The sequence below is a fragment of the Mustela nigripes genome, chromosome 11, assembly GCF_022355385.1.
Source record: "Mustela nigripes isolate SB6536 chromosome 11, MUSNIG.SB6536, whole genome shotgun sequence".
In the NCBI taxonomy this organism is placed as follows: Eukaryota; Metazoa; Chordata; class Mammalia; order Carnivora; family Mustelidae; genus Mustela; species Mustela nigripes.
In genome coordinates this window covers 25,789,952-25,805,870 of record NC_081567.1, presented here as the reverse complement: position 1 = coordinate 25,805,870, position 15,919 = coordinate 25,789,952, and the positions used below count along the sequence as shown (strand labels likewise).

The 15,919-nt window shown below is 50.1% G+C and overlaps 1 protein-coding gene across 1 annotated transcript in view; it reads left to right on the top strand.

Annotated features, from left to right (window-relative positions):
* Positions 1-15,919, top strand: part of XYLT1 (xylosyltransferase 1) — a 297,901-nt gene that overhangs the window by 155,148 nt on the left and 126,834 nt on the right. The window contains exon 3 of the mRNA XM_059415242.1: positions 13,853-14,363. Within this exon, the coding sequence (XP_059271225.1) occupies positions 13,853-14,363 (511 nt within the window). The remainder of the gene's footprint in view (positions 1-13,852; positions 14,364-15,919) is intronic.

Here is a 15,919-nt window from a genome sequence, read left to right as displayed (position 1 = left end):
CAGCCGCGGCGACCCTGAGTCCAGAAGGTAGCAGTCATTCCTCAACAGGATGGACGGCCTGTCCCTTCTTCCCTGGGGCCCTCCAGGAGAGACACCATTGGCCGTGTCATGCCGAGCTCACGAGGAAGCAGGAAGCACGAGTGGGGGCGCCTGCCATTGGCAGGGTGGGGGACGGCAGAGCCTCAGCCTTCTTTGGGAACGTGGCCAATGAAAACTTGCCCGGGAGCCCCTGTCCCTGGTAGAGGGGGCCCAGGCAAACACATGCTCGTAAAGGAGATTTAGGGGGTGGCAGCAGCATATTCATTTGTACCTCTGCATAGTAAAAATAATTTATTGGCAGCTGCCTGGGGAGCTCAGTTCTGAAATCACATGGATGGCAGTATTAGGCACCTTTCTCTTTCTTTTTCTCTCTCTCCCCACCCCAAGTGGCTCAGGCTTTCAGATGCTGTAAATTAATTGGGTTTGTGTATGTGTGGCTGTGTATATATTTATTTATTTACAGGCGTCTCTCTTTATTTATATCGCTGGCTCCGTGAGCATTTACGTTTCTTCAGAGACTCCGCAGTCATGAGCTTACAAGTGTGTCATTCATTCCGCACTCGTGGCGGGGTGCGGGGCTGGGGACGGGGCCCAGCAGATGGAAAGGATGGGTCTGAAAGCTGGATGTCTTTGATCAACAGGAGGCCCGTTTGTCTCCTTAAGGGCCCTTTGCTGGAGGACCTCGGTCGGACAGTGTTAAGAGGGTGACGGCCAGAACCTGGAGGCCGGAGGAGTAAAGAAGGCTGTGGGACACGAAAGCCACGATGAAGAGCGGGGCAGGGTTTGGGGTCCAGAGCTGGGGTTCATCTCAAGTAACCGAGACTGAGACCGTGAGGCGGGGACGGACTCTCATCCAAGGACCTGAGTTGTTCAAGCCAATCTCTCCCTGCTGACGCTCTCCTGCTTGAGGACTTTTGGCACTCTTAGGGATCAAGCGCTCTCTTCCAGGGTCTCTGGTGGTGGTGGTGTCACCCCCTAGGGGTCGTCTTGGAAATCGTGGGGCATTCAGAAGGGCTGGTCCTTAATGCTCCTTGCAAGCTGAGGTGTGGGCTTTAGTAACCATGTGTGATGTGGGACCTGTTACTTAATGACATCTTAATGACAAAATAGTTCTCTGGGACTTTTTCTCCCTAGCTCTACTGAAGTATAATTGGGAAATAAAATTATACTTAACATTGTTAAGGTATTTATCACGACGTTTGTGAAAGGATGCCCCCAACCCCCTGCCCCGTCGAGTTAGTTAATATATCGTTTTAAGATTTTATTTATTTATTTGAAAAAGAGAGATCACAAGTAGGCAGAGCAGCAGACAGAGAGAGGGGGGAAGCAGGCTCCCTGCTGAGCAGAGACTCGATCCCAGGACCCTGAGATCATGACCTGAGCCAAAGGCAGAGGCTTAGCCCACTGAGCCACCCAGGCGCCCCCATTCTGGGATCTTTAAAGACAATCTGTGTTGAGTGTTGAGCACTATCTTCAGGATAAATGTTAGTGACGATGGTTGTTATTACCAAGATTGTGGTTTGCTGCTATCTCCCGCCCTTGGTTTCTTTGTCTGCCTCATGGATGAGCTCTTTTCTTCTCTAGATTGGGCTGGGAAATCGCTTTCTCTGGGGAAGCCTCCGCTCCTCTCTTTGGAGCCACGTCCTTGATGAGTCCCAAACCATACCCCACATCACTTCTCATCATGCACATCATGCACTGAAGTAATGGGTATGCGTGCCCACTTGCGTCTCCCGTGCCTGAACTCCCCCAGCAGCCGGAAGAATGTCTTAATTTACCACCTGGGCCTTGGCCTCTGCCATGCTTGGCAGGAAGAAGGCACCCAATTAAAGTCTGCGGAATGACTAAACTAGTGATTCTCAACACCATCAAACCCAGACCCCTTCCTGCAACACATCTTTTAAAATATTCCTTTTATCTATCCTGAAATGGAATCCATTACTTGTAACCTACTTAAACGCACAGCTCTAAATCAATCAATATATTGTCCTCATAATAACAGAAAGAACATATAAAAGTAACTTACGATAAAGATCATGTATATTTCCTTCTGTAAATGATCAGACACACAAAAGCACTAGGGTGGGACTTCTCAGACTTTGAAGCACAAGGGAATCACCCTGAGGAACTTGTCAAAATGCGCATTCTCATCCTGTTTGCCCTGGCAGGAGCCTGAGATCCTGCATTTCTAACCTGCTGTCAGGGCATGCTGATGTTGCCAGCTGATGGTTTTTTGTTTTGGGGGGTTTTTTTGTGTGTGTGTGCCGGAGAGAAACAGACCGCACAAGCAGGGGGAGCAGCAGGCAGAGGGAGAAGCAGGCTCCCCGCTGAGCAAGGAGCCCGATGCGGTGCTCAATCCCAGAACCCTGGGATCACAGCCTGAGCCAAAGGCAGATACGTAACCAACTGAGCCACCCAGGCAGGCACCCCCGATGGGTCCCCCTTGGAGGAGCTAAAAGTCACACGCAGAGGTCAGGGGCCTTGTTTTGTGTCCTCGAGAATTCACTGATTACAGATGTAGGTGGAGAGCAGGTGTGTGGGTTGGTGACTCCTCTCCACAGCTTGTGTGGATGTGATGGTGGGATCCCCTGAAACTGTGGTCTGAATGACGTAAAAATTTCCACTTGAATTAAACCGTATTTACTTTCCTCAAATATTCAGTTCCGTTAAAATCACTCCAATGGACTCTGTGTCTTAGGTCCATGTGAGTTGGGTTCTTGGTGCCCATAATTAAAAATGAGCTGCTCACCCACCTGACAGCTTAGAGACATATCCTGAGGATATAGGATGTTTTTAAATGCTCTGCAGTGTGTGTTCCCCACGCGCTGTTAGGGCTCTGGGGTCCTCCCACCCACAAACGGCCACGAGCATCCTCCAGTCCTTGGGGCAACCAGAATCGCAACCACATGTTTTCAGGACACCCATGAGGGGCAGTCCTGCTTCCATGGAAAACCTGGGATAAAAGGATTGTTGAAGGGTTCTGAGGTCTTGGAGGCCGGGCTCAGTACCTAGTTATCTGATGATCCTGAGCCCTGGGTTCCAAGCAGTGGCGCCTTACAGGCTCAAGGTCTGCACATGAGTAAGGGGACATGCTCTGGGCTTGGTGGAACCCGTGATGCTCTGTGGAATGGGTGCCCCTTCTTGGTACCACTGGCCACTACTCAGCCTCAAACAGTCTCACATGGAAATCCAAGTCCAGCTCTGCCCACTCCCCTGATGTTGCCCAGACAGGGTAGAAGTCCAGATTTGTAGATGAAATCTCCAGAATTTGAAATGTTGGCCGGGATTTAAAACCCAACAGATGAAAAGTCTCTACAGAGCAAACCAAGCATCTCTGTACTTGATGGAAACTTGGGGCACCCAGGGGTGACCTCTGCCTTAAATGAAGGGATGTGCCAGCCGCTCAGGGATGGTCCATGCTCTGATTGACTACGCCTCTCCTTGCCCAGCAGGGGACCCTAACCCTCCTCCCACTTCCCCCAAGCAAGGGCTACTTTCTCCTGACCACCTCTTGCCCCCTCCTCCTCCCCCTCACAAGCACCATTGCTTGGTTAATCAGGCCCTTCTCTGGCTGTCCATCTTCCTCCTGGCTGAGTTCTGCTGTTCTGACTGCTTTGTCTGGTCACGCAGTGCTGCTGTTCCGTGATGGGGGCAGGGCTCAAGCAGGTGAGGCCTGCTAGCGTCACCCTTTGGAGCCCGTGCCCCCCAGAGCTGGACTTTTCCATAGAGGGTGATTTTGTGTGCACCCTCTGCCCCGCCCCCGCACCCTGGGGACACTTGGCAATGTCTAGAGACACGTTTTGGTTTTCACGAGGAGTCTTTGTGGCCTTGCATGGGTAGAAGTCATAGATGCTGCTAAATAGCCCACCATGCAGAGGACACCCTCACAACAGATGTCAGCCTACCCAAGTGTCAGCTGTGTCACCGTGCGGGCCTGTTGTGGAGGTATCCAGAAGGCTTTGTCATTGAAGCAGGATTGGGTTGCTCATCCCCCCGCCCCATCTTCTTTCCTCCTTCGTGTCTCCATCTTTGGGTCCTGGGGGCTTCTGTGTGAAGGGATGGACTGTTGCAGGGGCAGGCAGGCTATGTGCAAACGGTATTTCAGAAGGGGCCGACCTCAGGCATTTTTTTTAAACCAGATAGAAGGCCTCCCCCCAAAGACCGTTTCTCCATGCTGGCCGTTCTGTTTCAGACCAGCGGTGGTGGTCTGAAAGCTCTTCTCCCCTCTCTCTCTGTCCTTGCTTCTGACCCGTAGCCTCATTGTCCCTGGAATCCAACCCCATCCCCCACACTCCAGATGACCTTGAGCAAGCCTGGCCTGGCCTCAGTTTGCTCATTTGAAGCAGTCCCTATTTTTTTTTTTTTTTTTTGCAAAGGCCAGATTTCAGCTTGGCAGGCCAGTGCCGTGTTAGAGACTCTACTCCCCAGTGGGTGTGGCCATGTTCCAATAGAGCTTCCTTGGGTTGCTGTTGGCAGACCCTATCCTGCGTGTTGAGGCTGTTGGGAGGGCTGGATAAGCCATCGCCAGGGAAGTGCATGGTGGGGTGCCTGGCACACGACCCCATGGCGGCAGGGTCAGCTTACCTTGTTCCCTCCTCAAGCTCCCACTTGCACTTGGACTTGCTTGCCTCCCTTTTCCTCTGGTCCTGTTCCACCATCATTGCTTCCTCCTTCGGCTCTCTGCGCACATCTGTCTCTTACACTGTCCAGCAAGGAAACCGCAGAAGACACAGGTATAGATCTCCCCCTGCCACCACCCACCCGCCGGCAGTCCTGGGGCACTGGGCACATGTTCCCACTGAGTGTCCCCACATCCACCTGCTGGGGCTGGAAGGAGCTCGTGCGCCAAGCCTGTGTTGGCCTCTGAGTCTGCTTCTGCTGGCCGCCCGAGCTTGGGCCCCGAGGTGAAGGTACTGTGTGTGGAGGGGAGGTCCACGGCATGTGGCTTAGGCCGTGTCGGAGCCAGACAAAGCCGCGAGGACCGATTTTAATTGGTCGCATACTGTTGTAGTAGGGGAAGGAGGTAAGTGCGAACCGGATTCCACTTCCAGTGACAGAGAGATGACTGTGCATTTTCAGAGGATGATAGGGAATAGGGAGGAGTCCGTGGGGGCTCCGTGGAGCAAGGGGAGGGGAAATGGCAGAGAGCAGGAAGAGGGGATTAGTCTGGATGGATTTGGGGTTGTGGGCGGGCATGTGTCCGAGTTAGGTTGTAACCGCCCATGGAGGCCAGGACGCAGGAGCCCTGTCCTCGAGGGTTGGCTGGAACAAACTAAATTCTTCGGGCAGCACTGAATTTTCTCAGGTAGGCACTATAAGAGGGGGCTGGTATCAGCTTCAGAGTGCGGCCTCAAGCTGTCACAGCCTGCTTAAGTGTTTGTTCCAGTCTTCATAGGCCAAGCTTGTGGCCTCGTTGAGAAGGGGCTCCCAGGAGCCTGGCTAGAATTTGGTCAAGGGGAAACTTTGTCAGCAGGTCCCTCTCCCTCCCCGAGGACAGTCCCAGGCCCTCAGGGATCTGGGCTCCTGCTGCTGCTTCTCTCCCTATAAAAGTAGTTAACAGCACCCTATTTCCACTTGACCTAGATTTCTATCTTGTGTGTATTTATCGTGTATGTAAGTAAAGTATAAATCTAAAGGCTTGGCCTGTAGCAAAGCACTGGAACTGAAAAAGGCCTAAACTTTTTATTTCTAATTCTCATTTCTAATGAGAAGGCATTGATGATTACAAGTATGCATTATGCCAGAGTTCTTAAACTTGTTGGTCTCAGGACCCCCAAATACTTTCAAACATTGTGGACTCCCAAGAAGCTTGTGTGTGTGTGTGTGTGTGTATAATTTACTATATATTGACATTTAAGTTACCTTTATGTGTATTAATTAAAATAACCATGATCTACATGGTTACATTTCTACACAAGTCAACAGACCTATGAAAAATATGTATGTTTTCCACAACCAAAACAAACCTTGTGAAAAGAGTCATTGTTTTACATTTTTGCAAATCATTGTGATATTCGGCTTAATAGAAGACAGCTGGATTCTCACATTTGCTCCTGCTTTCAATCTGCTGGGATTTCACACCTCGTGTGGCCTCTGGAAAATTCCACTGTGAGCTTGTGAGGGAAGGAGAGAAAAAAGGAACAGGACGTCTTTGTCTTTTGATGGAAATCCTGACCTGAAGATCCCCTCCATGAGGTCTCAGGGTCCGGCAGGAAGCCCCAGACCATACTTCTAGAACCACCCCACTAGACCACCAGTGCAAGCCACAACTCTGTTTTAATAAATTATAGGTAACATTGACTAAGTTCTTGGCATTTTGCTAAATGCGTTACATATATTAACCCTTTTAACTCCCAGAGAAGCCCCCAAGAGGGAGGCCCTCTAGTTATTATGTCCATTTTACAGAGAGGGAAACTGAGGGTCACACAATTAGGGGTTATGCCCAGGGCCACCCACTGAGCAAGTGGCAGAGGCCAGATCTGAGTACGCTGTGTCTTGCTTGGCCTCGCCTCCCTGCCTTTACAAAGCACTAGGGCCTCCTCATCATATGACAGTGAAGGGCCCACTAAAAATGTCATCGTGCTCCAAGTTACTGAGTGCTGAATATATACCAAGCACCATGCTAAGTGTTCTCTCGTTAAATAGAATTAAATGTAAGTGTGCTCTGTTCTTGAATCTCCACCTCTCCGTTGCCAAGTCAGTCCTCTTACCCCCTATTTTGTAAATGAGAAAGTTGAGGCTCTGAGAGTTTCTCTTTTCCTCTCTCCTGGGGTCCCAGGGCAGAGGCTGGACTCCAAGCCAGCGCTATCAATCCAGTGCTCTCCTTCCTGACCCCCTCCTTCCTGGCCCCCTGCTGTGTTTCCTGTTACCATAATTCAGTTGGCTAAATTGCACCAAGCTTATTATTAAGAGTTCTATTAAAGAAGGGCCTGCCCATGCCCTGCATGGCCCACGGGCTTCAAGTGCTGGCCAGCCCAGCCACGTTTGATGCATGCCAATGAGCCGGGCCAGGGGCCTGGCTTAGGTCTATTTGCATTGGCAGCCTGGGTAATTGCATATTCTAATTGGGTGCAGCCATGCACACTGCCCCTCCGTTGCTCCTCTACCCTGGCATTGAGGTCCTTTTGGAAGCAGGTGCGGGCTTCTCCCCCAGTGTCCCTCCCAATGGCCTTGGTCACCCTGGTGACTGGACTGAAGCCTCAGACACTGAGTTCAGCAGCAACCACCACTCATCTGGCTGAGCGTCTCTGTGGCACAAAAGGAGCCATAAACTGGTCATGATGAGCCAGCGGGTGGGGACAGCTTGCCTGGCCAGGGTTTCCCTTTGGCATCATCCTTCTTCCTCCGAGCTGCTGAGAGGCCGTGTGGTGTGGGTGAACGTGGTTGCTGGACCCAGACTTCCTGGTTCACATTTTGCCTCCTCCCCTTCTTAGATCTGGATTCAGACCCTCACATCCCTGAACCTTAGTGCTCCCCTCCAAAACCTGGGGAGAAAAATGGAGCATCTCCTGCATCGGGTCGTCATGAGGATTCCACAGATCAGTATGTGCAGTGGGCTTGGGACGGAACATGGGACATTTAAGCACCGAGCGTGGGTTTTCCAGGAGATGCATGTTTTTCTTCAGCATCCCCCGCCCTGCCATGTTTCCAGAATGTCCTGTGCTTCATCAGTACTTCCTGGGAAGTAGATGCCAGCCACAGAGCACCCGATTACATGAGGATGCTAAGGCGCAGAGAGATGAAATGATGTGTCCCGGGTTCAAGAGCTGCTAGAGATAACGAGGAAAGGATGGGTCAGGGAGAGACATGACACCCCTGCAAGTTTCCATGTGCTCCTCCATCCCCGGTCTCTCAGGGTCCATCAGGTTATCTCCCAATGAGCTGGAAGGGCAGAACTTTGTTAGTCAATCATATTGATTAATGCCTAATTCAGAGAATGTTTAGTAACACGCATACAGGACCTGTCATTTTACAGACGAGAAAATTGGACAATCTCCAAAACAAGACAGGCACCCGGGTCTTCTCCTTTCCCTTCCAGTCTTCTTTTTACACACACACACACACACACACACACACACACACACACACACGGGCTTGCGCACACACACACACACAAACACACACAAATAAGAACAAAGGTTTATCAGTGAGTAGCTAGTTTACAAAACACAACCACCCACCTCCCAACTCTCCAAAACAGGACAAGGAACCCGGGTTCAGTCACGTACCAGGTCACATACCCCGCCTCTCAGAGCCATATCGTGTTTAGCATATTTCTACCTGATTGAAATTGGCTCTAAACGTGCCCAAGGTTGAATGGGAATGGAGGACATTATTGCATTTAATTATTTCTCTAGAATAAAAATGGATCCTAGCAGCAGCTTAGAGGTAAGACAGCAGCAGAGCAATTAGAGTTCAGGAGCTCTCAAGCAAACATTTGAATGTACAATCATTGTAATAAGTACATTAAAATAAAATAAGTCAAAGGGTTACATTTACATAAATAACTCAAGGTGAGAGTGTCGGATTGGTTAAAAATAAAGGGGACACAGCTAGTCGATCGTAATGAGGAAATAATAACCAGCCTGTCCTTCAGGCAGAGGCCATCAGGGGTGGGATGGTTGAGGCCCAATGTTAATTGGTAGCAAACCTAATCTGGGTTCTGTGGTTATTATTCTTCCTGCTTTGGGTGGCAGGCACGTTCCGGAAGTCTGACATGCACTGACCTCACTAAAATGCCGATGAGGTAAGTATCATCATTGTTCCCATTTTCCAGATGGGGTCACTGAGGCATAGGGGGTTTGAAGCACTTCATTTCTAACAGCATGACCTTGGTCATTTAACTTCCCTGTGCCTTCGTTTCTTCCCCTTAATTAGGACTACTACTTGCTGCTTCCCTGGGTGTTTGAGAGGATGAAGGGTACAAGGCATAGAGTAGCGGGGTGTGCGAGTGCTGAGGACATGATGGTTATCTTATATGCATTTGCCTAGAAACCTCCCCACGCTGGTTTTCATAGGAAAGACAACCTGGATTTGCATTTCTGGGTCTTGATTCTCCAGAGAAAGAAGAGCAGAGACCTATTTACCTTTGGTGTGCAGGTGAAGAATTTCCAGGAAGGTGAAGGATATCTTAGGCTCATCAAGGGATGGATGGCTAAAGAAAATGTGGCAAACAGTGGAATATTATTCAGCCTTGAAAAAGGAAGGAAATCGTGCCATGTGCAAGAGCATGGATGGACCTAGAAGACAGTACGCAAGATGAAATGAGCTAGTCACAGACAAATACCACGTGAACCCACTTAAATGAGACAGCTAAAATATTCACACTCAGAGAATCTGTAAAACCGTGGTTGTTGGGGGTTGGGGGAAGGGGGAAGTAGGGAATTGCTAATCAAGGGTCATCAAGTCTCAGTGGTACGAGATGAACACGTTGTAAAGATGTTCCATACGATGTCATATCTGTAGGTAGTAGTATGGAATCATGCACCCAAAAATTTATTGAGAGGGTAGGTCTCATGTTAAATGTCCTTACACAATAAAATAACATTTAAAAAAGAACAGGGGCACCTGGGCGGCTCAGTGGGTTAAGCATCAGCCTTTGGCTTAGGTCATGATCTCAGGGTCCTGGGCTTAAGCCCCAAGTCGGACTCCCTGCTCGGTGGAGAGTTGGCTTCTCCCTCTCTCTCTGTTCCTCTCCCCTACTCGTGCATGCCTTCTTAAATAAGTTTAAAAGAGAAAGAACAGAGTGGGGGCATTGTGAAGGAGAATGCATCAACTCTCTAGGAACCAGAATTGCCTCAGTGAGCCCGGAGGTTCTGGACCTCTGAAAGTTGTCTGGTCCTTGCTGACTGTGCCCCTCACTGACTTTTCTGGAAGCTGTCTAATATCTGTGAACTCTTCATTCTTGAAGACAAAATTTTCCTTTCCCTCTTATACTCAAATCATCTGATTTCCCTTGGCAGCTGTGGAGCGTCTGGGGCCAGGCGGAAGGCCACAGGGCCACACTGAGCTAATCATCCCCATTGAGGAGGCCTCTCTGAGTAGATGACATGTATTAATCAAAAGTTATATTAGAATCGATGGTGGCGCCTGGTCCTGATATCACAAATTAACCAGAGGAATGGGCCACTCTCTGATGGTCAGATTAGCTTCATTGATTGTAGTGTTTCCTGTGTCTGGTCTTGCTTGGACAAGTTCTGCCAGAAAGTGGCAGAGAACATGAGCTTTTGAAATCGGTGGATTGTGGAGATTTTCTGCACAGGGCCAGATTTGCAGTCCTCTGTTAACAAGGAAAGAGAGCAACCCAAGAATAATATTTGGGCTGTGTCTCATGCGAGAAGATGAAGATGACCGTGAGAACAGACTCTCAGTCTCTGCCGTTGCGGTAACTCCTAGTTTGGGGATGGAATTTAAATTCATGTTTTTGGACATCGGTACTCATCCAGCTGATTCTTGGTCAGAAGACAAGAAACAAAGCAAAACCAAAAAACACCACCCAAAAATTGGCTCCTGTGTCTGAGGACAGCTAGGAGGAAGAAAGCCAGTCAGGTGGGCTCTGGTTTCAGTCAGAGTGAGTCAGACAGTGCTGCAGTAACAGAGATCCCCGCGTGTCAGTGACGGGAAGGGTAAGAGGTTTATTTCTGCCCCTCAAGAATTGATCTCCGCTCTACGCTAGCCTCGCTCAGGGAGACAGGACCTGGAGCATCGGGAGTGTGGTTGGAGGCTGTGGAGGAAAGGGGAATATGGCATATTGTGCCTTGGTTTTGATCACGGCTCTTGGCCACAGCAAGTCGCTTGGCTGTGCCTAATTTGTGGGGCATAGGAAATACAGCCCTATCCTGTTTCTAGCAAAAAAGAACAGAAATATTTGTCAAGAGTTTTATGGAAAATCGGGTCCCCCATACCCATTTCCATCTCAACCTAGGCTTCTGTGAGCAAAGAGGGTGACACCCCTTGGACTCCCCCACCTCCAGTAGAGAAGGGGGAGCTAAATGCTCTCCAGTTTACCTTTTAGCCAAATAAGAGGCAGTATGCTATAGCAAGTTTAAGAATCAGACAAGTACAAGTTCACTACCTCCCCCAGATGACTTTGGGCAAGTTACCAAACATCCTCGAGCTTTCCCCGCCTCTTTTGTGGCTGGGACAGTAGTAGTCCCTGCAGTACAAGTTATTTCTGAAGCTTCAGTGAGATAGCACATGCCAGGGCTTAGTTTGGTCCCTGGTACCTGGTGTGTGCTCAAGAATGTTAGAGCGACAAGCCTTGGCTTCTCTTTCTGTTAAAGGGCAGGGAGAGGGGCTCCTGGGCGGCTCAGTGGGTGAAGCCGCTGCCTTTGGCTCAGGTCATGATCTCAGGGTCCTGGGATCGAGTCCCGCATCAGGCTCTCTGCTCAGCGGGGAGCCTGCTTCCCTCTCTCTCTCTGCCTGCCTCTCCGTCTACTTGTGATTTCTCTCTGTCAAATAAATTAAATCTCCTTACGGGGAGATGGTCTGTACCCAGCAAATGATACCTTGGAGTCACTTCGTATATGGTGCCTGACTGGGGGCCAGTGCTCAGAAAAGGCATCTGAGAAGCTGCTTGGATTCTTGAAGGGCCTCTGGACAGAAGGAAGGGGAAAGGTGAACATCAGGGGGGTTCAGCTGGGTGACAGGAGCAGGAAACGTGCCTCACCGGGGTGATTTCTTGCAAGGTGCGTGGGCAGGTAAGAAAGCCTGGAACCAGATGTCAGAACTGGCAGTTTCCCCTTCACAGACCAGAATATAATGTCAGCCCTGTGTGTCACCAGCCACTGTGCTCTGACCCAATACAGACTCAGCTCTCCCTTCTTAGTATCTCTTTTCTCATCTCTACCCCATTACCTCCTGCCTCCTGCTGCCTTGAGCTCTCAGTGCCCTGTGGCCCTACTTACTGTCCCTATTTCTGTGTGACTTCTTGCCACCGGTGGGCCACTGGCCAGACTTTAGATGGCTCTTTGGAGGTGACATGGCTCTTCTAGATCCTTGTAGCTAGGCGGGAGTTGTTGGGAACAGAGCCGGATCTTCTGGTACAAAGCCAGGCGGCAGTGCTCACGGGGACAGAGTGATGGGGGCGGGGGGTGTCAGAGGGCATCTGTAGCTTCTTGGAAGTGGCGAGTAGAACTAGCTGCCCAGGCCATGGGTGCACGGCCACATCCCAGCTTCACCACCAGCCAGCTGGGCCAGTTGCAAATAGTCCCTCACGTGCAAAACAAGAACGAGAGCCATGTTCAACTTACAGAGTGCCCATGAGGATTTAAGAGTCCGTTTTCAGTTCTTCAGGCCTGCACTCTGTAGGGGGACGGGGTGCTTGATGTTTGGGGGATGGAGCAAGGGCAAGAAGGGGGCGGCCAGGTGCAGCTTGTTCTCCCGACCGTTACTGGGCCGGATGGGGGCCCTGGGGGCAGGGGCAGCTGGACCAAACCAGGGGATGGGAACTTGCTAAATTCCTAATGCTAGAGAGCTGCTGTCTGCATACTTTTTCTGAAATATTTAGGCAGGCCAGATGGGTAATATTGCCATGCTCGTTCCTGCTATCGTAGTAGGAAAGCAGCCAGACAGTACATAACCGAACAGGTATGGCAGTTTTTCAATAAAACTTTATTGACAAAAACAGATGATGTACAGGATTTCGCCCCCGGGGGCCACAGTTGGCTGAGCTGCTAGAGTATGGGCCCTAGGGCATGCCAGCTGCCCTGTGAGCCACTGCCGGGCACCAGTCCTGTCTCCGTGGTTCTGTCCCACCGTCCTCTTCCCTGGGAAGTGTTAACAGACACATTTAAAAGAACCAAAGGGGAGGTCTTCCCTCAAATTGCTACCCATGGCCATTGTGTTTCTATAGCAACAGGGTAGATTTGTGGAGCCAATTAGCATTCTCTGTAACTTTAGCGGTCCCCTTTGGGGCTAGCTTTGGAGCAGTGGATACTCTTTCAGGTAAAGGTATTGGTAATGGGCTCAAAGCAGCAGCAACATATTTTGGAAATGATATGGGGTATTAGTCGAATGGTACGTTTGCTCTCAGCTCAAAACTGCCAGGCCCTTCCTATTCCTGGGGAAGCTGAGTTGGGGCCCCTGCCTTCTGGGAAAGATCCATACCATGCATTGTCCCCAGAATGACTCTTGACCTTTCTCTTGCCCTCCCCGGTGACTTAATCAGTTCTGTCCCAGGTACAAACTTAAGGAGTCAGAGGCCAAACACCAGAGTGTCACAAGCTTGCATCTTTCCTGGGATTCACTGTAAAGAACTTAACACAAAGGGTCCATTCCCCTCCAAAACAGCTAAGATGTCTCTTCCTCAGAATTAAGTCTGGCTCAGTCTGATTTCTCTTACGGGCATAGAACTGCGAGCGTGTCCTAAAGGCAGTAGAATGTGATGTCCCACCGATATTTTCTTCCCTTATAATTTTATTATGGCATTTCTAGCCCTTAAATGAACCATCGCGGAACTCTCTGCTAGAATTTAAACAGGAAGCTGCAGCAAAATGTCCATAATCCAAAGGCAGAGACACTCAAAAGAAACTTACTTGAAGGTGTAGTTAGTAGCAAAGCATTGAGAATCATAGAGCACTTGAGAGTTTTCAAAGCCTTAGTAGTTTCTGGTTGGAACTGCTCTTAATTTCCAGATGGGGAAATTGAGGTTCAGACAGAAAACTCTACTTTGAAGTTAAGCTTGTAGCAAAGGTATGGCTTGAAACCGGGACACAGACCTCCAAAACTCTGTGCTCCGCTCTGCAAGGGCCAAGCTACTTAGCATGACCACTCAGTGATGTTGCTCTTCTGTGTTCCTCCCCATCTTCTCCAGGATGGCTACTTTTCTCACCGTCCGAAAGAGAAAGTGCGGACAGACAGCAACAACGAGAACTCAGTCCCCAAAGACTTTGAGAATGTGGACAACAGCAACTTCGCACCCAGAACTCAAAAGCAAAAGCACCAGCCTGAGTTGGCAAAGAAGGCCCCGAGTAGACAGAAGGAGCTTTTGAAAAGGAAGCTGGAGCAGGAGGAGAAGGGGAAGGGACATTCGTTCCCAGGCAAAGGCACCAACGAGGTGCTGCCTCCTGGGGAGAAAGCCACGGTGAACAGTAGCCGCGGGAAGGATGCCCCAGGACAGCCCCACGCCAGGAAAAGCGGGGGCAGCTCCCCTGAGCTCAAGCAAGACCAGCCGCCCAAGTGCGACATCTCGGGCAAAGAGGCCATCTCCGCACTGTCCCGCTCCAAGTCCAAACACTGCCGCCAGGAGATCGGGGAGACCTACTGTCGCCACAAGCTAGGGCTGCTGATGCCCAAGAAGGTGACACGATTCTGCCCCCTGGAAGGTGAGTTCCAGCCCCGGTTCCGATTCTTTCTTCTGCCAGTCCCATCCTGCTCCCTATTTTCCAAACCCCCGATCAGCACACGAGAATTTTTTTCCTTCTGGTACTGTCTGAATTCTGAAGTTGTGTGTGAGAAAACCTTTGCAAAATCACCTGACCTTTTGTTCCAGCTTGAACCAGTTGCCTCGATGGCAGCTGATAAAATAACAGGAAATCAGGGCTGGTGAGGAATCTGAGGTGATTGTATCAATTAGCGTTCGTTCTCTATCTCAGCGGAATATCAGGATTAAAATCGACACAAATTTATTGTAATTGAACATGATTTGAAAAGTTTCAAATTGGTTGCGTTGACTTCGGAGGCTCTAAAAAAACCACCTTCCTGTTTTTCCTCCGGTGAAAATTCCTTCCTCCCTTCCATTCTTCCTTTCTCCCTCTCTCCTCCCCACCGTCTGTCTGTCCCCACGTCCTGTCCTGTGCTGGGCGCCCTTCTGTGGGCTGACGGCCAGTGGCGAATGGCATTCCTTGCTCTGTGGTGCAGAGAGAGGTCCGAGCTCTAATAGCGGCGTTCGTAAGCTCAGCGGAGGGGCCCTCCGAAGGTGGAGGGGACATTTGCACAGGTGAGGTGTTACTCGTGTATCTCTGTGTCTGACGTGCCGTTGGCTGGGTCGTGCACCTGCTTTGCTGGTGTGCCTTATGAGGCGGTTACGCGCCAGGCATTGCACGAGGCACCGTGCCTTCGATCAGCTCAGCCTATCCGCCGCCCTGTGAGGTTGGCCCAGTTTTTTGGTTTTTTTTGGTTTTGGGTTTTTTTTTTCAGAATTTTAGGATTTGAGTTAGGTAGGGAGCGGCCGTGTAAGTGCTATGGAAGGACACCCAGGAAAGCCCTCACTTGTTTCCCATCACGAAGGGTACAGACACCTTCAGCTTTTCACTCACTGTCAGTCCATACTTGTTGGGTTTGTGGCAGTAAACATGTATCGGGACTATATTGTCTTTTAAAAGGAAAGACGTAAAAAGAAAGGGTTTGTTTCTCCCTCACATTTCAACCCGAGTCCAAGCTGTCCATGCGGTTCACATTTCTATTCTTGATGGGACTTGGCTGATGAAGTAAAGGGATAAGTGAGTAGAGGAAGAAGTTTCCAGAACCTGGCTTGGCAGAGGAGTATCGGGGGCCTGAGTTGAATGCCCTTCCGTGAAAGTAATATTGGGCACTCTTTATATACCAGGGGTCACAATTCTCCTCCTGCAAAGGTCGGAGAACAAATAAATGAGGCTTTGTGAGCCGTACAGTGTCTACACCGGCCACCCACACCGCCATTAGAGCAAGAAGGAGTCATGGACAACACATACACCATGCACTCGGTTATCTTCCACTAGTACTCATTTGACTAAAGCAGGCGGTGCTGGGATTTGGCCGATGGGCCCTACCCCCCCCCCCCCCGATGGATACCGAACCCACGTAACAGTCAATATAACACAGTTTTCACCTTAGAGCGCATCAAAGCCTCACACCAGCCCCAGGAGGTAGGTCTGTTAGCAACCCATTGCATCGTTGAGGC